Below are 23906 nucleotides of genomic sequence, written 5' to 3' on the forward strand. Positions count from 1 at the left end.
CCTATAAAGCTACTGAATAGGACTTGACCAAGCACTTCTCCTTCTGATCAAATTGCTTAAGCAACTCCTAATCAATTTATAATATTTATTCTAATTCACAGATTATTTGCTCACCAGTCTTCTGTATATTGTGAAAGGTTTTTCTAAAATCCAGGTAAACCGCATCAACAGAAGCATGCTGATCTACAAGTTATGTTGTCTATAAGAAAATAACTCAGATTTACACACATTATTTGGGAATGAAAACAATAGTAACCAAAAAAGAGCACAACCTGGGGTTTATCCTCTTTGATAAACTCAGCTTAGCTCCAGATTAGTATAGCAATGCAGATAAGAAAGCTAACAGCTATCTTGATGCAGAAAGAAAGGCATAAGCAGTGGGAAAAGGGAAGTAATATTATCTTTGCACTGATCTGCGGTAAGACCCCATGGCAAGTTTGTTATTCAGTACTGGAGGTCACATATACAAATGAAGATTGATAAGATGAGACACTTTAAAAGATGGTCACTAAAATGGTGCCTGGACTGCACTAAGGGATAATTCTATAAAGTAGGTACTAATATTACACACCAATTATGCACGTAACTGTTCATAATACTAGCATATATGCACACATACATACATATATGCTGAATACGCAGCTATGTGTTATTCCGTAAATATGTGCATATCTGCAATAGTGGGTAATTTACAGGGACGCATGCACAAGGGCAGCCTGTAGCAAAGAGTGGATGGTACACGCATTTACATATGTGTATCTCTGGAACTTAAGCAAACACACACATAGGAGCCAACTTTTAAAAATGATTGGGGGTGCTGAATTTTTTTTTTTACAAGTGGTGCATTCCCCCCTCCTCCTCTCCCTTGTCCCCCTCCATCTCCCCAATCCCCTCTTACCTCATTAAGGTTACAGCGGCAGCAGCAGTGAAAAGCGTGAGGTCTGTCTATTCTCTCTCACCTCTGTTGGCAGTAGAAATCAACAAGCAAAGCTTCATACTTGATATTTCTTCCCCTACAGTCATAACCATGCAGGGCCCCATTTGTGAAAGTTTAAAATGTACTTATAATTGCATGGGGGGGGGGGGGGACATCTTCAGTTGAGCAATCAGTATTGGATCCTGGAGAGCTACTGGAAGAAGAACCAAAAACTTCAAAATACATAACTGCTGAAAATAGAGGTATTATAGCGTTGTAACTACAAATCAGACCCATAAAAATGTGGCTGCTAAAAATTAATGTTAATTTATGATGAGAAAAAACCCAGACTCAGAAATAACTGAGCAGCACCTAGCACAGTGTTTCCCAAGTTGGTCCTGGAGTACCCCCTTGCCAGTCAGGTTTTCAGAATATCCACAGTGAATATTAATGAAAAAGATTTGCATACAATGAAGGCAGTATGTGCAAATCAGTGTCATGCATATTCATTGTGGATAGCCTGAAACCTGACTGGTAAGGGGTACTCCAGGACCAGACTTGGGAAACACTGCCATAGACCACTAGGGCTATGAAAGGTAAGCTTAGGGGGGAGGGCATACGTGGGGGAGAGGTGATTAGGATTAGAGAAGGGAGGGGAGAGTCAGAGGGGGTGAGGGCACCTGCTTCCTCTTACATGGGCCTCTGCTGATATACTGCCAGTCCCAACTGAATATTGGCCTGGACCCACATAAGATCCAGCAGCACATGCCAGTATGGCTTCAGATATTCATTGCCATTGCCTGGACAAGGCCCGGCGTTGAATATTTATTTATTTATTTATTTATTGCATTTGTATCCTGCATTTTCCCTCCTCTTTGCAGGATCAATGTGGCTTACATAAAGCCGTAGTGGCAATCGCCATTTACGGAATGAGAAATACAAGGTATTATAAGGTTTAGGGTACAAACAGTATTAAGATAAATTAAAGTAAGTGTATAAACAGTTCATAACAGGTGTAAGAAAGATCATTTAGTGACAAAGCAATTGACGCAAACAGTATAAAGAGTTCGATATTATCTTGTTCTGGTAGAGTTTTGAAATCAGGTCATTTATGAAGGATCATTATGATAAGTCTTTTTGAACAGTTTGGTCTTTAGTAGTTTCTGGAAGGCAAACAAGTCGTGCATTGTTTTTATGGTATTTGGAAGTGCGTTCCATAGTTGTGTGCTGATGTATGCAAAGCTAGATGCATATATTGATTTATATTTAAGTCCTTTGCAACTGGAGTAATGGAGGTTCAAGAATGTATCAGGTCCTATTGTCTGCAGTGGTCAGCATTTAAAAAAAAAACTATAACCACCACCAGATGAATAATGACTGGTCTATTTTTCTTGAAAAAGTTTTTAAATGAGCCTGAAGACTTTATGAAAAAAAAAATTGCTAGCTATGCTTCCCTAAAATGTACATACATTTCATACAGAGTTTCATTTATGTGAAATTCTGTGCAGATAATTTAGCTAATGAGCTGATTTGTTTGATTTTTTTTCAGTTGATCAATGATTTAGCTAATATTTTTCAAATGGCTTTGCAAACACTAACCCCTCCCCCCCATTTACTAAGCTATGCTAGCAACTGCTCTGCGCTAATGCCGACACAGCCCATTCAGTCTGAATGCTCTGTATCAGTACTGCCGCGCGGCTTAGTAAACAGGGGGTATATTACACTTTTTAGATTTATCTTGTGCCTTTTCTTTGGTAGCTGAAAGTAAGTTACATTAAGATAAAGTATGTATTTCCCCATCCCCAGAATGCTTACAATCACATTTTATACTTGAGACAATAGAGAAGGATATAACTTGCCTCAGATCACAAGGAGAAGCAGAAGGATTTGAACCCGTTCTTCCTAGGTCTTAACCCACTGCTCTAATCACTAGACTACTCCTTCCTAATACAAACTTCTGTAACTATAATTCCACATGCTATTTCCATTTTAATGTGTGAAATCACATTTGTGAAGGTACTTGCAGCTTTGGACATCAACCTCTTAGATTGCTTTTTGTAATCTAGTCTTAAAAAGTTATTTCACAGAACCTGCCCAGGAGCTCAACATTGCATGCTGCTTTGTGGAAGACCTAGGTTCAATTCCTAAGTCAGGCCATTACTCACCAGAGCATGGTAGTGGAAATTTTGTAGAGATGGTATTCAAAGTCCTGGGGGAAGGAGTCTAAGCCATCACTTAAAAGAGGTACCTGGTGGTCAAAGTCAGAGTCCATTTTAGCTGGATTTTGAAATTTGCAGCCACTTTTTTTGGGATCTTGCCAAGTACATGTGACCTGGATTGGCCACTATTAGAAACAGGATGCTGGGCTTAATGGACCTTTGGTCTGTCCCAGTAAAGCAGTGCTTATGTACTTAACTGAGGACTGTTGCTCCAGTGGCTGGGCTGAACTGCAGAACTGCCAAATTACGAAGTTCAAGAAAGGAGACTTTTTGTCCAGCCTGGATGTAAATTTACTTCCCAAAGCAATGAGATAATTGTAGTCACTGATTCTACTAATCAAACTCAGTCCTGCAGATCCTATACTGCAACAGGATAAGGTTGCCAAAAATCCAAGAATTGCCTAAAATCTCCTTCCTGGAACTGGGTAAATTGGCAACTTTGGTACTGGGAGAAGAATATTTAGGTAGGAGAAATTCACAGATAGTGAAAGTAGGTTCATGGTTCCTTGGCCTAATAGAAACTGATTCCAACTGAACTGGAAGTCGAAAGGATCAGAAGAAAACTTACAAATTAAAAAAACAAAATGTATATATATATATATATATATATATATATATATATATATATATATATATATATATACAACAACTAGTCTCGATTTTTTTTACAGAAGATGACATTCTGATCCTGTTTTTAAAATACATTTATTCTAGGTCATTTATCAGTGGTGTGGCTCTACATCCAACAAATATGAACGCTTCAAAGCTTCTCAAGTTGCAAATGGTATTCGAAACAATGAAAGGAATGGAAGATCTGAACTTATGATTGTGGATGAAGGAAGTGAACCAAGTGCCCTTATAAAGGTATTGTGAGATATTTTCTATGCATTTTCTGTCTTTGGTCTGTCTCAGCACACCACCTCTCCTTTCATGCTAATAAAATGTGTACTGTTGATCCAGTGCAGTCGTTCTCAATCGGTATGTCCTGAGCACCCGGGAGGTGTGTCACAGGGCTGGCACACAGCAGTGAGGATTTTTTAAAAACTTTGTGGTATGACTGATTCTCTCTTCTCCCCTTCCTTCTACCCCTCTCCCTCATGGAACCAGTACTGCTCCCTCTTCTTTCCTCAGCCCCCTCCCCACAAGTCCAGCACCACTTTCTCTTCTTCCTTCCCCTCCCCTCAGTCTGTCAAACCTGCTTTCTTTTAACAGTCCCTGCTGCAATAACAGGCCGCCTGAGCCAGTGCTAGATCCTTCCCTCTGCCGCATCCCACACCTCTGACATAATTTCCTGTGTACACAAGGGTGGGACATGGCAGAGGGAAGGATCAGATACCGGCTTAGGCAGTCTATTATCATTGCAGGGGCTGCTGAAGAAAGCTGGTTTGACAGATGGAGAGGGATAGGGAGGGAGAAGAGAAAGCGGGGCTGTACTTATGGAGTGGAGGGGGGTTGAGGGAAGAAGGAGGTGCTGAACTCATGATGAGGGCTGAAGGAAAAAGAGGGAGTAGTGCTGAACTGAAGAGAGGGCTGAGGAAAAGAGCGAGTGGTGTTAGACTCACAGAGGAGAGGCTGAGGGAAAAAGAGAAATTGGTTCTGGATTCACAGTGAGGGCTGAGGGAAAAAGCAGGAGTGGTGCTGGATTAAGGAGGCTGTTGAGGGATAAAGATTAAGTGGCGCTGGAATCATGAAGGGGAAGCTGAGGAATAAAGAGAGAGAGAGTTGCTGGACACGAAGGGGGGCTGCGGGAAGGAGAGGTTCTGGATTTGAGAGGGGAGCTTAAGGAAAAAGAGGAAGAGGTCCTGGATTCATAGGGGAGAAGGGGGATGTGTTGAACCCATGGGGAGGGAGAGGAAGGGAAGGGAACAGATGCTGGGGGATAGGAGAAATGCCAAACCATAAATGAGGGAACAGGGGAGAGTGGAAGAAGAAGATAGCAGACCATTAGGGGAGGGGGTGCTGGGCAGAGGGGGAGATGGTGGACCATGGGGGTTGCTGTAGGGAAGGGGAAATGGCAGATCATAGGGAGAAGGGGGGAGAGATGCTGGACCCACAAGTGATGCATGTGTACAAATCCTGATGCCATGCTTTTTCCTGGGTTGTTTAGGTGATAAACAACACTTAGCAATTGGGAGATGGGTGTCCTTCTCCCAGGGTCGCCCAAATTGGCATAATCGAAAGCCGATTTTTGACGTCCTCAACTGCTTTCCATTGCGGGGACGACCAAAGTTCACGGGGGCATGTCGGAAGCATAGCGAAGGCGGGACTGGGGCATGCTTAACACATGGGCGTCCTTGGCCAATAATGGAAAAAAGAAGGGCGTCCCTGATGAACACTTGGCTGACTTTACTTGGTCCTTTATTTTTTATGACCAAGCCACAAAAATGTGCTCTAAATGATCAGATGACCACCGGAGGGAATCGGGGATGACCTCCCCTTACTCCCCCGGTGGTCACTAACCCCCTCCCACCCTCAAATATCTTACCCAGCTCCATGACAGCAGTATGCAGGTCCCTGGAGCAGTTTTAGTGGGTACTGCAGTGCACTTCAGGCAGGCAAACCCAGGCCCATCCCCCTCCCCACCTGTTATACTTGTGGTGATAAATGTGAGCCCTCCAAAACCTAGCAGAAACCCACTGTACCCACATCTAGGTGCCCCCCTTCATCCTGGCATGTGAGGGGGACCAGTGCACTACGAATGCTAGCTCCTCCCACAACCAAATGGCTTGGATTTGGTCGTGTCTGAGATGGGCGTCCTCGGTTTCCATTATCGTCGAAAATCGGGGACGACCATCTCTAGGGACGACCATCTCTAAGGTCGACCTAAATGTTGAGCTTTGGGCGTCCCCGACTGTATTATCGAAATGAAGATGGATGCCCATCTTGTTTCGATAATATGGGGTTCCCCGTCCCTTTGCGGGGACGTCCTGTGAGGACATCCTCAGGAAAACATGGATGCCCCATTCGATTATGCCCCTCTATGTCTAACTTTCTCTGAATCAAGTAGTAGAAATCAGACTTTGAAATCAAATCCATAGTCCCTGCAAGGTAATATACAATACTGTGTCACTGTGTTTGGAAGGTACAAATACTGTATATACTTGTAGACAACAAATTATTTTGTTTCTAACGTTCAGAATTAAAAAATAAATCCTTTATGCCAGCTCACTGGAACTGTGAATCAATTCAATTCTGTATTACTCTGGGTCTTTCAGGATCATGAATCAGTTTTCTGGATCCACAGTGAATCTGTTGGGATATAGATATAAATATTTGTAAAATGTTTGATTCTCTGATATATTTTTTTAAAACATACAATAGCTGATATTCAAAACTATTTAACCGGCCAGGAATGGATCCTCTTTCCAGGGGAGAATTCTTCAAGTAATTATGAGTTCAAAGTTTCTCTAATTCAGAGCACGAAATCCAAAAAGTAATAAGCATTTAAGGCAGAGATACACAAAGAACATACTGGTTCAATATGCAAACAGGGAGTGGGGCTTTTCTCTGATTCAGCTCATAGTTTCTTAAGGCCAGAAAAAAAGAAAAAAAGCCTTCCTTCAGGATAAGTTCTTGAAAATGCCTGCCCTATTAGGCTTTCTCCAAAATAGCAGGGAAAGAACTTAGGGGTAGATGCACTAAAAAAAAAAAAACGAGCTAGCAATGTGGGTTTTAAACTGGTTCAAGCCAGTTCAACGATCAAGTAGTAAACCGTGCCATGCACAAAAGGGTATTTTCCTGTCACGGAAGCAGCTAACGAAAATGGAATGCAAATGATCCAAAGGCTATTATAATGAGCTGCACTACCGTTTTCCGATCCCCTTACCGTGGAAAAACCTAACGGGAGGTCTACACCTCTCGTTGGGGCAAAGGAAAGAATCGGAAGAAATAAATGTCGTCAGGGACGTCCTTTTTGGACGTCCTTCAATCAAAAAAAAAAAAACCCTCTAAAAAGGTATCCTTTTTGGACGTCCTTCACTTATTATAATAATTAAAAACCCACTCCAAAAAGACGTCCTTTTTGATCGTCCTTCACTCGTAGGACCCCACTCCAAAAAAGACATCCTTTTTGGACATCCTTCACTGCGTGATCCCGTTTAGCTCAGCTGAGAGAGACATGGAGGTCTCTCAGCCAATCACAGCACATTTAGCTGAGCTAAATGCGCTGTGATTGGCTGAGAGAGACCTAGGGGTGGAAGATGGACTGGTATCTAAGACGTGGACGATGGGCGTCCTCAACTGCACTCTCCTGCTAGGATCATGGAAGGGAGAAACCCGAGCCACATCTGAGCCTTCCTGCAGCAGGCCATGGAGGGGGTGAGCGGCGCGGCGTCTTCCTTTCCCGGGCGGCACAGGGAGGCGCAGGGATGGCCACAGGCAAAGCGGAAAAGGCGGACGTCATCAGGGACATCCTTTTTGGACGTATTTGGCATGTGCAGAGCAGCCAGCATAACACTTGGCTGCTCTGCGCATGCTCGACTGGCTGACCGGCTGACCGGCTTCCAAGGGAATAGAGAATGCAAGTGAGCTACAATGAGCAGCTCATTTGCATTCCATTTCCTTGATGCATGGCCATTCCCTACTGATTCTCTATGGAATTGGTAAGGGAAGGGCTCTTCCGAGGACCTTAGTGCATCTGGCCCTTAGAAAGCTACATTTTCTCTTCCCCTGTGTTTCAGTCACCATCCTGTTCTGGTCTGGTTAACAAATCTGCTTTTCAATAAAGCTCAGGTCCTCTCCTCTCTGTCAGGCCTGCAGCCCTCCACCCTCTTGCCAGAATTTTAAACTTTTCCTCACCTGGCAACCACCCACAGAGCTGATTCTTATCAAGCAGCAAGATGCATTGCCCTGTGTAACAGAAGTAAGATTAAATCCATTAGGAAGTAATCTCCATAGGCTCCCCAGGGCATGGCTCCCATTCTTCTACAGTTTCCATATTGTCTTCGGGCTGCTCAGGGAAAATGGCTTCAGACTGCTCTCCTGCTATCTATATGAAGGCTTTTCCCCAAGGTGCATCTGGGTGCCCCTCCCCCTTACAGCTTCGCTTTGGTTCTAGCACAACCTGCCTAGTCACTCAAGGAAACAGAGCCTCATCTGAACTCCTGAAGAGTTCCTCAAGAAGACTGGCAGTTATGCTTCTTTGGAGTTCTAGAATGCTGCAATCCTTGCTCTGGGACAGGCCTGGTATTCTGATCTACCTTGGGTATTGACATGTATTTGGTGCAAACTAGTGCACTTCCTAATGAGAACAGTTTCTGGTTATTGTAGAGCGGATATTCAGTGAAAGATAACTGATTATCTTCACTGAATATTTGCGGTTAGTGGCTAGCTGCTAACTGGCTTTGAAACATAGCCGGTTAGGCATGGATATTCATCACCAATCTGGCTATGTTTATTGTTAAAATAGGCTGCAAAAATAGCAGGCTTACCTTTAACTGCTAAGCGCTTAACCGGTGATGTTGCCATGGTCAAAAGTGAAACCGGATATTCAGTGCCATTCACCAGATACCATCTGGCCGGCATTTAATATCTGGTCTGAGTACCGGTGACATGGAGTCATTGCACAGCCTGACACGACCGAATATAAGGGGGAGGGGAGGGGCTCAGAGGGCTGTATAAAGACCATCATTTTATAAGTACTTGACGTTATAAAATACAGAATAGTTATTAGCACACCAGCTTGAAGCTTGCTATAAATGTTAGCTCATACGTTTCACAAGTACATGCATAAATTAAAGAATTTTATAATCTATGTAGCAATATGTAGACTCCACCCAGAGGTGTAGGCAGAAGTCCATTTCTGGGAAGGGCCTGATGATGGACTGGGGAGCCCATGCATTTCATTTCATCTCTCCCTCCCCCCCTTTGCTGGCGGGGATACCCAAGCCCCACCAGCTGAAGCAGTCCATTGGCTGAGCCTCCTCCTGTGCTGCTTGAGCAGTGAAGAAGTCAATGGCCTACTTCAGCCACTGATGATGGCACTCCCACGTATGCTCAGTTCATGCTGCTGACCTAAACATGCACAGGAGTGCCAGCGTTGGTGACTGAAGCATGCCACCAACTTCTTTGCTGCTCAAGTAGCATAGGAGTGGGCTGGGTCAATGGACTGCTTCAGCAAGCAGGGCTTGAGCATCCCCACCAACCACTCCTTGGGTGCCACAATTTTGGAGAGGTCCTGAGCCCAAAGTGAGGGGTTCCAGGACCCCCTGTGGATATGCCACTGGATATGCCCAAACTGTGCCCTTGGGCACACTTACAGTGAAAGTACGCAACATGAAATTTATGCGTGTACCTTCACATTAGTCAGTGAATTATAAGATGCCATTTATATACGTTCTTACTGCCTAAAACTATGCGAATCCTTATAAAATTATCCTTATAATGTACATATTGTCCAGCTATTTACAGAAAGTTGGCTCCTTTCCACTCAAACTCATGGATGATTCCCAATAAAAACAAGAAGTAAATTATGAAAGAATGATAAAAACTTCCTCTTTAGTAGATATGAGATCATATATAATGATAATCACATGTAGGAAGCAATCATTTTTATGTCTTTTGCCAGTACCGGTATGAATGTTTTACTTGCTGGTCAGAGGTGAGGAAAGGGGCAACTCTTGTGAAGTCAAACCATGAGATATGCCCACCTAAGGCAGTACTGTTCAATGTAAAGCTTGGGAGTCATTCGTGGCCCCTGGAGTCCTCTGGAGCAACTCTCATTGTCATTCTAAATTTTTTCCTCAATACTCTCTCTGCTTCTCTAACCAAGCTTATGTCAGAAAGGGGGAAGGGGATGGGAGGAAGAGCTACATGCTTGCAGGACATTTCTCAATAGAAGAAGAGAATGCGTTTGGAAATACCCACCCCTAATAAAAAGTTTGAAGGCAGTGTAGATGTGATGGATGTCATTGACACACACTGGTCAGCAGTGTTATGGTCCTGCATGGGATGATATTTGGCAGCTCTCCTTCAGCTCATTTGAACGCCAAGTGGCCCAACTTAAAAATTAGTGAAGACCACTGACCTAGGGGGTGGGTTGCAAACATGTCCGCCCCTATTCTTGAGCTGAAAAAGTTAACTTGGTGCTATTTAGAGTCAATCTAAAAGGAATGTTTTAGTAATCTCTTCTAGCAAACAAAATTAGAATTTATGAAGCAAACAAGGGTGTTTCCCAATGTAGTATATCTCAGGGGAAAATAAGCATTACATTGATGAACTAAAGCGGAGACAAAGAATATTTGTTCATCTTTCACTGACAACTACTTATCCCTCACAGCTGTTGACAAATTGCAGAGAATGGCTTTACCTGGGTTTATTTAATATGTTCTGATTCACCTTGAACAGTATCACCAGGTTTCAACATTTATTAGCAAGAACATGACTGTACCTTCTGTTCTTGTCTTGCTACTTTTGTAAATTATGCTTATTGCTGATGAAGAACATGACTTTATATGTGAACAAATTCCTCTACTACTTTTACTATGTTGGAATAATCTGATCGCATTTCTTTGACAGTCTCACTGTTACTTTTGTTCTCCATGTAATCATATGTCTAAGTTGAAGTTGTTGCTTAAAATATGATTTCAGAACTCTGGTATTATATATATATTTTTCTGTCTGATACTCAATTTTGTCCCAATAAAGTCTTTCAATATGTTGCTAAGGAATGGATGGCTTTAGATCCACTTCATACAGTGGCTGAAAAAAATGTTTGTAAATTCTACATATAACAATTAGAATTAAAGATTTTTTTAACACTTTTTCTTATGTGATAGAAAAAGGTACACATTAAACTGTTCTGTATTTTCTGAGTAAAGTGGTATAATAGCCATTTTAGTCCACATTTAAATGTAATAAATAGAAATAAATCAGAAGATAGGAAAGAAAATAAGATTATACCTTTTTTTAATTAGCTTTTGAAAGTAACCCTTCTTCTTCAGATCAGAAAGAAGCAAATGTTGACAAATATCTGAATATATAAGTGAAACACAAAAGCATTCTAATGACAGTCTCACATGAAGAGGATGGGGTGGGTTAGGTGAGAAACAGGGAGAGGTGGGTGACTGAGAGACAGGTATAAATGAATGGCTGATAAGAGGGTGACAAAGCAGTAGAATTTTATGGTTTGTAGTTGGATAGAAAGCCCAGATCTTGGTTAAATTCTGTCTGGTGGGTGTAAAAAAATATTTCATCTTTTTGACTTCAAGGATCTTATATTCCTGGATTGTCTTAAAATTTCCTTTTAGTATTCTCATTATAAGATTGTTTTGTAAAGTGCTATCCCACAGAGGTGACATCCTGTTTGGCATTAGAATAATTAATATTATGTCTACATTAAATTGAGTCTCGTCTTTAGCATCTGACTTGTGTCTCCAATCTAACACCCTTCTTGGTTCGATTCCCACTGTAAATATGCAATGCCTACCTTCAAACTTCTTATCATAGATGGAGAGAGGGAAAGACCATGAACCTTATTTATTGGATAGTAGTATATATGTATTTATTTATTTATTTTCAATTATACATTCACAAGAGTAACTCATTTCAGAAACACAGATCAAAAATACTCCATAAATCTTATTTAAAGAAGAAAATAACTTTAAATCTTCCTTAGACCACTACTAATAAGGAGAATCCTCAGGCTTGGAGAAAGCGAAAAGGAAAATTGGATATACAGAAACATAAGGCTTAACAGTTACTTCCCCATTAAAGTCCAAAGCTAAAACTCAAATGATCTTCTTCATATCTAGAAAACTCCTCAGTTAATCTGGTGCAAAGAAGACATATTTAACACTCCAGATTTAATCATGCATTTACATGGGTAAGCCAATAGAAAAGTGGCACCAAAATCTCTGTTCTCTTTCCTCATAACCAAAAATTGTTTCCGTGTCTTTTGAGTAGATTTTGTTTGGATAGTAGTTTTAGGTTGCCTTATTTCCTATATTTAAAATGAATATTTCTTTACAAAGGTAAAGCAAATAGCCACTGGAAAAATGTCACTTGTCCGTTTTTTCTTGTAATATATTAAGAGAGAGAAAACTATAGAATGTTAATAGAAAGCACAGTATTGGTGGATGCTGAGGTGTACAAATGTCATGGTTATTCCATATATTTATTTGTTTATTTTTTAAAACTTATAGTCTACCTATAACCTAGACAGATTACAACATTAAAACAATATAGTGCACCTAAATGATCAAACACGAGTCCCAAAGTGGCCATATATATTGAAAAACAGTGCTGACAACTCAGATCCCCATGGAACGCCTTTCTTCACAGAAACTACTTGAGAAATGATCACCACTTTTAACTTGAAAAGAATATCCAGATAGATAAGATGAAAACTAAGCAAAGATCATATATCACAATCCATACAAATATAATTTATGTAACTGTAAGACAATATCCATGGTATCAACTGCAGAGGACACATCCAATGTAATCAAACAAAAAGTTTTCTTCTCATCCATCCCATTTCGTAAGGTGTCCACAGTCAACACTAACAGCATCTCCACCCCATGAGCTACATGAAAAACATACTGATGATTATTCAGACAACCAGAATTTTCAAGAAAATCTTCCAACTGAGAAAGCACCACCTTTATTTATTTTTATCATACTAACCAAGAATGCTGAATTAAGACAAAAAAAGTAACAATATGGATATTTCAAATTAGGCAAGATGCCTTTAGATTGTAAGCTCCTTTGAGCAGGGACTGTCCTTCTTTGTGAAATTGTACAGCGCTGCGTAACCCTAGTAGCGCTTTAGAAATGTTAAGTAGTAGTAGTAGATTGCCTCAAAGAACTTCTGGCTCAGCTGCTTTTTTTTTTTATGACAGTGAGGTTCAGCTCAATAGATTAAGATTTTTCATAACTGCTATTTAAAACTTAAACCTTGGATATCTGAGATTCTTAATGTGATAAAGTGCACAGATGCTTACATCCAATAAGACTGTTTAATCGTCTACAAGATCTGATATCCACTCCTGCATTCTTATCTGATAATACAATGCTGACTCTACTCCAAGCTGCAAATCATGTGCAAGCATCCAAGAATGTGTTCTGAGTTGAATTTTATAAATATTTCACATGAGTGGGATCATTTTATAACAGGTTGTCTAGTCAGGAGCTATTATATATTATAAAGACTACATAAATTGAAGGTGAAATACACCAGTGTATAATTACACCTTCCTGAGGAGATGTTAATGTATGCATATGAAACACACATTTACATGTATCTTTTACAAACTGTGTGCAAGCTTTCTAACCCCGTCTGTCCTATTCTTGCCTTAATTATAGCCTCAGACACTCCTACATGCAAGCTGTATAAAATTGCATGTTCTCTTGTCAGTGTGCATTTAAAGAGATTCAGTAAAAAATAGGCAATACCAAAACAAAATAGTTTGACAAATAATAAAGTTGTAACTTGTTCACTCTTTCGGTATATTAGAAATTAAGGGGCAACGGGCTTGCCACATGGCAACCTGGAACTACCGCCAGCCCAACGTGGCCACCGGCGGTAGTTCTGCCTCCAGTGCATGCCATTCCCAGTGTGCTGGAAAATATTTTTGTTATTTTTACCATGGCGCTAACACACTGAGTTGCCGTGGCAGCCCTCACCGTCACTTCAATGGGTGGCGGTAAGTGTTTCCCACTGCATGGCCATGTGGAAAGAGTAATCTTACCACATGCCATTTTATTTTTAGGGGCTTTTTACCTGCTGCAGTAAAAAGGGCCCTGGCGCATGGGGAAATGGCCCCTGATGTTACCACAGCTTGGTAAAAGGACCCCATAATAACTGGAACCTCAAATCTCCTAGAAGGATAAATGACAGTTATTTTAACACCCACTACCATTCACAGGGAGTCCGTTTACATCATTGGTTCCTTCGGGAGAAAAAAAAAAAGAACCAGTGCAAAAACTACCTAATGGAGAAAAACAACTGATTAAAATAAAAATCCCTCTACTTTGCAAACCATAATACAGTGAAAAGGTATACGTTACATGTTAAATCAGGGGTTCTACTATTCTGTATACAGAATTACTGAGAAAAGCCTAGCCTGAACACTAGAGAAAACACGAAAACTATATCGCTTGCAAAAAATGCAGGATCTATCAAAAGCACTTAAATCAGCACTTATCTTAAAGACGTAGATGCTGCTCTCAGTTAACCCACTGCAATCTTTCCAGCGTTGCATCCAAAATTCTATTACTTTTTCTCCGTATAGCAGTGCACTGCCCTTCCAACAAAAGTCCAAAAAATAGATGCCAGGGAAATCAGCACTCACCCCTATTCTATACAGGGCACTCTGGGATAAGCACCCTTTATAGTGGGGATTCACATGCCCAACTTTGGGCAGAAGAACTTATTCCAGTTGAAACCTGGTGTAAATCCTAGCGTGGAACTTGGGAGTGCTTCTTCCAAATTCCATAACACTGCGTGTAATTCATTGGAATGCCCCTGACCCACCTAAGCCCCTCCCATGGCCATACTCACTTTTGCACTGCACGTAAAAGGATTTGGGTACAGATTGTTATAGAATTGCGCACAGCTAGATACACAAGCAAATCCAAATTAGAGCCAATTAATGTCAATAATTGATTTTTAACAGCAAATTCTTTATTGTTAACAGCTTGATAACTAGCTTATTTGCACATGGATCTCAGGATCATATGCAAATTTGGGTGCACCAAATTTGAGCGCAATTTATAGAATCTGGGGGTTACTGTGAGGTAATTTTACCCACAGAAAACACTTTCTAAAATTAGCCCCACAAACGTCCTTGTTTTCAGGAAGCAATTGTATGAGTGCACAATGGGAGAAACTTTTATGCACTCTTAAGAAAACAGACTGCAAAAGCCTGGGAATAAATTACTTGAGGATATCCTCCATGAGTTAAGCGGTCAGGGTCATGGATTTGATATACTGCATTTTGCTGCTGGTTCAACCAAAACAGTTTAAATTTTATATGCAAGTACTTTCTCTGTCTCTAGCGGGCTCACTATCTCAGTTTTCGTACCTAGGGCATCAGAGGATTAACGTGTTTTTGATGCATGCTGAGGTCCCCTTTTACCACAGCCGGATAAAAGGTGGGTCTTTCTTTTCTGCAGGAAATGGCCATGTGGCAAGTAAAGCACTTGCTGCGTGGCCATTTTTTTTGGTGGGGGAGCCCTTACCACCACCCATTGAGGTGATAACCAGGCAGCATGCAGCACTGCCCAAATACCATTGGGTACACACTGGTGCTACAAAAATTAAAATATTTTTGTAGTGCCATATATGATTGCGCACCAGGGGTGGGAACTACCACCCAACTGCTGTGGTAGCCTGGCGGTACTTCTTTTTTAGCGAGTGGTAAGCCGGCTTACTGCCACTTTGTAAAAGGGGCCCTAAGTGACTTGCCCAGGGTCACAAGGCATCACAGTGGGAAATTAAACCAGTTCTTCACATTCTCAGCCCATAGTTCAATTGTAAGAATACAAGGACCTTGTTATTCCTTTGATTATTTTTGGTGGTATTTATTATAAGATATGTTTTATCACTTCTGTATTATTTTCTAATATTTTAACGAGGCTAGGGGGTGGGTTATAAATTATCCAGTAAAAAAATAAAGGATAAACCAAGCCAAATTCCTTTTATCCATTTAGCAGTGAAAAATATAAAGGGTCCATTAATCCTCCATTGATCTAGTTCCAAAATATCCACAATAGCCAATAAACCGCTTTGATTGTAACCACAGAAAGGCAGTATATCAAGTCCCATCGCCTTTCCCTTTCCCTTACAAGATGGCCAGAGATTCTATGCCTACTTTTCAACAATAATTAATTAACCTTCATTAACACAGTTACCGCATTACTTTGTCCTAAATTAAAAATAAAATTATTTTCTGTACCTTTGTTGTCTGGCCATTTACTTGTTTTAATTGTGTTGGTCCCAGTCTCTAGATTCTGCTTCCCTTTGTCTTCTCTTAACTCTCTTGCCAGGGTTTCCTGTTCATTTGTCCTTTTTCTCTCCTTTTTCTTTGCTTTCTTCAATTTATTTTTCTGACTCTCTTTCTGTCCAGATTCAATTCATTCTTACTATCCATTATTTAATTCCCTGTTTTCACTATGGCTTTTCATCTTTTCCTCACTTTTGTTCTCCCCATGCCCCTTCCTCTTATTCTACAGTCTTTCACTAACTCTATCCTCACCCCTCTTTCTCTCCCCATCCTTGCAGTGTCTCCCCCTCTTTCTCTCTCTGCATCCTTCCATCCAGCATCTCCTCTTTCTCTCCCTATCCTTCCATCAGCACCTTCCCTCTTTCTCTCCTACCCTTCCATCCAGTGTCATCCCTCTTTCTCTCCCCATCCTTCTACCCATTACCCTCTCCCAATCATTCCATCCATTGTTTCCCTCTATCTCCCCTTCCTTCTAGACAGTTCTCTCTCTACCCTTTTCCATTCAGAATGTCCACTCTCTCTCTCTCCCCATCCTTCCAGTGTATTTCCTCTTTCTCTCCCTACCCTTCCACCCAGCATCTTCCCTCTTTCTGCCCCCTCCTTCCAGCATTTACCCCCTCTTTCATTTCATCCAACATGTCTCTGTCTGACCAGCTAGGGTCTCCCCAGTTTCTCCCTAGCAGCTTCCTTCTTTCTCTCTCCTGCCTTTTTCCATGTCCCCTCTTTCTCTCCCCATCTTTCCACTCATCTCTCTCTCCCTGTACTCCTCTTCCATCCAGCATCTTCCCTCTTTCTGCCCCCTCTTTCTAGTATTTTTCCTCTTTCTCTTCCTCCTTTCATCCAGCATTTCTCCTCTTTCTCTCTACATCTGACCAGCCAGGGTCTCCCCCATGCTCCCCTTCCTTGCTCCACAGCAGCCTGCCTCTCCCCTGCCCTCTTCCATGCCCCCTCTTTCTCTCCCCATCTCTCTCTCTCTCTCTCTGTACCCTCCAGCGTTCTCACTCTTCTTTCTTTTTCTCTTCTCTGATCTCTCCATGTATTCCTGCATCCCTCTGAACAACCTTTCCCCCTTCCCCTGCCCTTTCCAGCCAGTAGTGTTTCCTCTCTCCCGCCGCCCCTATGTTGCAACAGCCACAGCAAAAAAAGAAAAACAAGCATGGGGCCGCAGCAGCCTTCAGGCATGCACTGCCAACTTTGCCGTCCTCTGCCCCTGCTGATGTCAATTTTCCGTTCCGGGGGCAGAGGACCGGCAGAGCCGACTGCACATGCCTGAAGGCTGCTGCGGCCCCACGCTTGTTTTTCTTCTTTTGCTGCGACTGCCACTGCTCAAGAGAGAACAACAGCAGCTGTGGTGGCAGCAGCAGTGGCAGCGGTGGATCTCAGCAGGAGACTTTCCCATTTTGGCGGGAGTGCGAGAGATGACCCACCAAGGCGGGAGTCTTCCGCTGAATGCGGGAGACTTGGCAGGTATGAACATACTACCTCAAATCCTACAAATTAATGCCAAGAAAAGGCAATAAAGCCTTGCCAAACTCATCGGTCCTTTTATTAACCTGTGGTAAGCACTAACGTGTGGTTAGCACAGGTTAAACTGCACTGCTGTGGGACATGCTCTGGCATCCCGCTGTAGTTTTAGAATTAGCATGCGCTACCCATGCGCTAAAAAGTAAAATTTGTTTTTTTAGCTCTAGGGAGTGTTTGGGGGCACAGAGTTGGCATGGCTATGGTAATCGGTTAGCACATGGGCGCTGCCGTGCACTAATTGATTAGTGTGAGATTAGTGTGTGAGCCCTTATCGCCTACAAAATAGGTGGTGGTAAGGGCTCATACACTAATAGCCACATGCTAGTGGAGAAATTAATGCATGGTCATTATCAGAAAAATCTGCCTTTTACCGGCAGTGCTAAAAGTGGCCTCAGAGCATGGGAAAGACCCTATTAGGGCTACTTTTTAGCATTTCTTGGTAAAAGGTCCCCTCAGTCATGTAAATCAGCAGGGACTTGGTTGCAGAGAAGTATATATATATAGTACAATACAAATTTTAGTGTGGTTAAAATATTAGGGCAGCTCACTACTGTGTAATGGTAGCTTGGGTTGGACATTGAGAAAGCGAGTGAGAGCATAGCTGCCCTGAAGAGGAGCTCAGTGTGGCACAGTCCCTGTCAGCATATTCAGTGTATTTGTACTTCAAGGAAATAGAGCTATGAAGAACCACATTTTACTTTTAGAAACTTCCTGTAAGTCCTTGTGGTACAGGCCAATATTTGTCAGGGCATTCAGCCATTGACATTATTTATAAATGATTTAAAAACGTGGTTGCTTCCTGGTTGCTTTGCATGCCTGATGTTCAGCGATAAAAATGATTTTATTGCACTCAAGTTCTCAGGAACTCAGCCTTTCACTTTCGGCTCTTAAAGTGCTTAATAAAAGGTCAGCAGCTCTTATGTAAGATCTTGTAAATTAACATCAGTTTTCTTCAGCACCAGCACAGAAAGAAATTGTCAGACTGATCTGTGACTGAGTATTAGAGAGGAAGAAGCTGTGGTTGACTCACAATGACATCTGATTTATTTCCATCTATTTTTGTCACAAATAAGCAGGGCCGCTGGGGGGGGGGGGGGGGGGGCAAGATTCCAAGTGCCCGGCCTCCAAGGGTAGGCCCAGCGCCAGCAAGGTTTTGAAGGAGCAGAAGTTTCTTCCTGCCTGCCTGCTTCTGGGTCTATCTATCTGTCTCCTGCTCCTGTGTGCCAGCACCCAGATGATTGCATTAACACGATAACCTGGGCCCTGGCACACAGGAGCAGGTGACAACAGACCAAGGGAGGAGCAGACACAGGAAGGTAAGGGGCAGGCGCACTGGCCCGAGTTTGAGGGGCAGCCCAAATGGGGGGTGGGGGGAAGCTTAGCAGGGCTCAGCCCAAGTGAGGGGTAGTCCTGCCCCAGGCCCGGCTGTGTCTCTCGGCAGGCCTACAAATAAGTATCAGACTTTCATATGCTATCAGATAAAACAGTGTTAAAATGTATAAAACAAAAAAAAAATGAATTGAAAAGTGTATTATGTGATCATGAGTCATGTTTCGGTACAGAGTTCTATGTGACAACAGGTTACTAGGAGCACATGACTTACATGCAATTAACCCCCACTCATTCTCAAAACATAGGAGGTCATTTTACTAAATGGAATTAAGCCCTTAATGTGCAGTTAGCACATGCTAGCAGGCTACCACAGTACATATTAAATTATTTTGTGGTGTCTGGCCAGTTCATGGATGCTAACCAGTGCATTATCAATTCTTTTGAAATATATTTGGGAGGGGGCATGTTATGGGCAGAGAATGGGCATTCTTGCTTTATCTGGATACAGTGGCGTTCCTAGGGTGGCTGACACCCGGGACGGATCGCCGATGCACACCCCCCCCGGGTGCAGCGCCCCCCCCCCGGCGAAATGACACCCCCCTGGGTGCATTTTTACCTGCTGGGGGGGGGGGGGTGCCGCGCGCCTGTCGGCTTTGCTCGTTCCATGCTCCCTCTGCCCCAGAACAGGAAGTAACCTGTTCCGGGACAGAGAGAGCACGGAACGAGCGGAGCCGACAGGCATGTGGCACCCCCCCAGTGGCATGCACCCGGGGCGGACCGCACCCACCGCCCCCCCTAGGAACGCCACTGTCTGGATAGTGCACTGTGATTAGCATGCACTAACCGGATAAAACAGAATTAACACAGGAGCACCTACCCCATCCTAAACAAGAGACAGTAAATTTTTCTAAAATGTAAGTTGCTTTGTTTTTACTGTACTGTGGTGGACTTTGGGAATAATAATAATAATATGATATTCTTATGCACCTTATCTGTATCTACATTCTGAAATTCTTATTCTATTAATGTGAATGTCGTTGTAACATTTTGTAAGCCACATTGAGCCTGCAAATGGGTGGGGAATGTGGGATACAAGTGTAGCAAATAAATTAATAATAATAATAATAATAATAATAATTTCACATGACACTTGTATCCCACACATACCATCAAATTTCAGTGTGGCTTACAAAGAAAAGAAACTGGACCAGCTGCAGGAATTATACAAAATAATAAACCACAATCAATTAAAATACAGCTATTTCATATTTAAACATTTTATAAATAGAAATGTTTTCAATAACTTTCAGAAAGCCATATAATTGGTTTGCCTTCTAATATCAATGGGTAATTCATTCCACAGACTAGCTGCCAAATATGCAAATGTGCTGACAAAGACCTTCTTGTACACTACTTTTGTGGTGTATAATCCCCGGGATTCTATATATTATGCTTCAATTTCCATGCAAAATTTAAGTGTATTCCATAACAATGCACATAACTTAGTTAACAAGCTAATCAGTGCTGATAAAAGTATGCTAACAAGCAATTATCAGTACTAATTAGCATTAATTAAAATTTATACGCACTACTTGCTAAGCATATTCTGCAACATGGTATACATAAATTCTAAGTCGCATAGAGGGGCATAATCGAACGTCGCCGGCGAAATGGTTCGCCGGCGATCTATTTTGGCGGTGGCGGCACAACAGCTGGCCGGAACTGTATTATCGAAAAAGATGGCCGGCCATCTTTTTCTTCGATAATACAGTTTAGCCCGGCCAAATGCCAGAGTTTGCCGGGTTTGAGATCGCCGGTTTTGTTTTTCAGCAATAATGGAAAAAAATGCCGGCCATCTGAAACCCGGCGAAATCCAAGGCATTTGGTCATGGGAGGAGCCAGCATTTGTAGTGCACTGGTCCCTCTCACATGCCAGGACACCAACCGGGCACCCTACGGGGCACTTCTAAAATGTTTAAAAAATAATAAAAATAGCTCCCAGGTGCATAGCTCCCTTACCTTGGGTGCTGAGCCCCCCAAATCCCCCCCAAACCCACTCCCCACAACTCTACACCATTACCATAGCCCTTATGGGTGAAGGGGGGGCACCTACATGTGGGTACAGTGGGTTTTGGGGAGGGGGTTTGGAGGGCTCAACACTTAGCACCACAAGTGTAACAGGTAGGGAGGGGGATCGACCTGGGTCTGCCTGCCTGAAGTGCACTGCACCCATTAAAAACTGCTCCAGGGACTTGCATACTGCTGTCAGGGAGCTGGGTATAACATTTGAGGCTGGCATACAGGCTGGTAAAAAAAGGTTTTTATTTTTATTTTTTTAGTGTGGGAGGGGGTTGGTGACCACTGGGGGACTACGGGGAGGTCATCCCCCATTCCCTCCGGTGGTCATCTGGTCAGTTGAGGCACCTTTTTGAGGCTTGGTCGTGAAAATAAAAGGACCAAGTAAACCCGGCGAAATACTGCTTAATGCTGCTTTTTTTTCCATTATCCGCGAAAGCCGGCCATCTGGTAGCCACGCCCATGCCCGCCCATGTCCTGCCTTTGCTGCACCACCGACACGCCCCCTTGAACTTTCGCTGCCGTGGCAATGGGAAAGCAGCGATGCTGTCAAAAAAGCCGCTTTCGATTATACTGATTTTGCCGCTTTTGAGAGATCGCTGGCCATCTCCCGATTTATGTCGGAAGATGGCCGGCAATCACTTTCGAAAATAAGTCTGATAGTTGAAAAGTAGGCATGATTATGGGCATGGAATGGGTTGATTGTGAGCATTTATTAGGATTTATTTACCACCTTTTTGAAGAAATTCACTCAAGGCAGTGTACAGTAAGAAGAACATGAACAATAGGCAATGATAGCATGTTAGTACAAATATTCAAATAACAATACAAAGTATAGATAGTATACTACTTACAATGTCAATACAATACAATACACAATATAACGTTTTAATTGACAGTGAAGGGTATAAGCAAAGATGAAACATATAGATAGGTAAGAGAGTAAGAAGAGTTAGAAAGTAAGGTGACTAATTTAAAGAAAGTTGCACATGAGGTCAGAGAGATTTCTAAAATCTATGCGTGTTGTTATAAAATACATTCGTTCCGTGCCTAATTTATGCGTCGGCATTTACACCAGGTTTTAGTTGGCATAATTGAGCACAACTAAATTTAGTCACACGGACCAGCACTCAGCATATTCTATAATAGACACCTAAATTAAAGTGTACTTTATAGAATACGTCTTGATTTCCACACAAAAAAATCAAGGTGCAATATATTGACAAAAATCAAGGTGCAATATATAGAATCTTGCCCAACGTGTATTGTATACTATTGTGTTTTTTTGTTTTATCTGTTCCTATTTTATTATGGATGTTTTTTTATGGAAACCGCCTAGGTTTTAGGCAGTGTATATAAATTGTTTAAATAAATAAATAAATGGGAACTGTATAAATGGTGCTCAAAAATGAGCTCCAGAATAGATTGGCACTATATAGGGTGTGCGCTATTTATAGAATAGTGCTTAGCACCAATTCCCACATCCAGTTTTGGGTGCCAGACTTTTGCCTGCTCAAACCTCATATAAATCCCAACACCCAAGTTGGGCATGGAAACCCATTATTCTATAACACCGCGTGCAACTTTTTGGAATGCCCTTGACCCACTCATACCCTTCACATGGCCATGCACCCTTTTGGGTTGCACATTATGGGATTTAAGTTCTCAGTGTTATAAAATAGCACACAGCCAGATGTGCGTAGAAATCCTAATTGGTGCCAATTAATGACAATATTTGGTTGTTAGCATCCAGTTACTGATGGTTAACAGCTCGTTATTCAATTAAGTTGCACGTGTTTATAGAATACTCTTAGGTGGATTTTTCAGGTGACATATATAGAATCTAGCCCTAAGCTATTTCACTGTGTAAATATAAAATACTGGATAGGCACAATATTGCCATTGATGTATATAATTGTACACTTGCACGTGTGAAAGGCAGTATCAAGAAAAATGTATAAAAAGCAAATTATTGAACACAAAAATAACATAATTAGACCACGTTATTGGATTTATATCCCAACTGCAATTCTAAAGACAATGAACAAATAAAACTAATAGGTTGGCCAGGTTAGATCAAAACTTAAGTATGTACTCCACAACATCCCCAGCCTCTAACAATACATTTAAGTAACCATTTCCTGTGAAACAGGTTTATCAGAAAGAAAACTTTCCAAATGAGTGGGTTTGAGAAAAACGTATCTATTATTCTCATATGTTATCAAGCACTTACAAGGCGTTTTAAAGAAAAATATAGCTCCTACAGCTATATTTGTGGGTTTCAGCTGTAGGAATTCTTACAAAGCTGAGTCTGTCTGGCTTCCATCAGGAAAAATATTTATAGGTTGACCACAAAAAGGCACCTGCTTCTTCAAAAAACATAACTTCAGAAATGGACATTTTCTCAGCCTCAGTTTGAAATGTTGCCAAAAGCATAATGTTTAAATGTATGCAACCTAAAATAGAATGAGAGGTATAATGCAAACCTTATGGACTATTGGAAAGTTTATAACATGTAAGTTACAATTCCTGACTGAATTTTGCATATTTTCCAGCTTAGATTGCAAATTAGTCTTTTTCAGCCAGTAGCATAGGCAGGAAATTTTGACATAAGGTGCCTCTACATTTCCTTCCTTGCTCCTTCCATTCCCCCCCCCCTCCACACACACACACACACACACACACACACACACTGCTTCTCTCCCTACCCTTCCCTTCCCTACCTCCCATCCATTCCTGTAGCCCGGAATCAGCCTCACCCTTTCCTACTGGTACTCCTCCCTGTAGCCTAGCATCAGCCCTTCCCTACCCTCTCCCCATAGTCTGGCATCAGCCCTGCCCTTCCCTCCTCCTCCCCCATCCAGAAGCACACTAGCATTAAGTGTAAAACTTTTT

At 42.0% G+C, this 23906-nt stretch overlaps 1 protein-coding gene across 1 annotated transcript in view; it reads left to right on the top strand.

Annotated features, from left to right (window-relative positions):
- Positions 1-23906, top strand: part of SCIN (scinderin) — a 208545-nt gene that overhangs the window by 50666 nt on the left and 133973 nt on the right. The window contains exon 4 of the mRNA XM_030201180.1: positions 3850-3999. Coding sequence (XP_030057040.1) covers positions 3850-3999 — 150 coding nt within the window. The remainder of the gene's footprint in view (positions 1-3849; positions 4000-23906) is intronic.

This window comes from Microcaecilia unicolor, chromosome 1, assembly GCF_901765095.1.
Source record: "Microcaecilia unicolor chromosome 1, aMicUni1.1, whole genome shotgun sequence".
Taxonomy (NCBI): domain Eukaryota; kingdom Metazoa; phylum Chordata; class Amphibia; order Gymnophiona; family Siphonopidae; genus Microcaecilia; species Microcaecilia unicolor.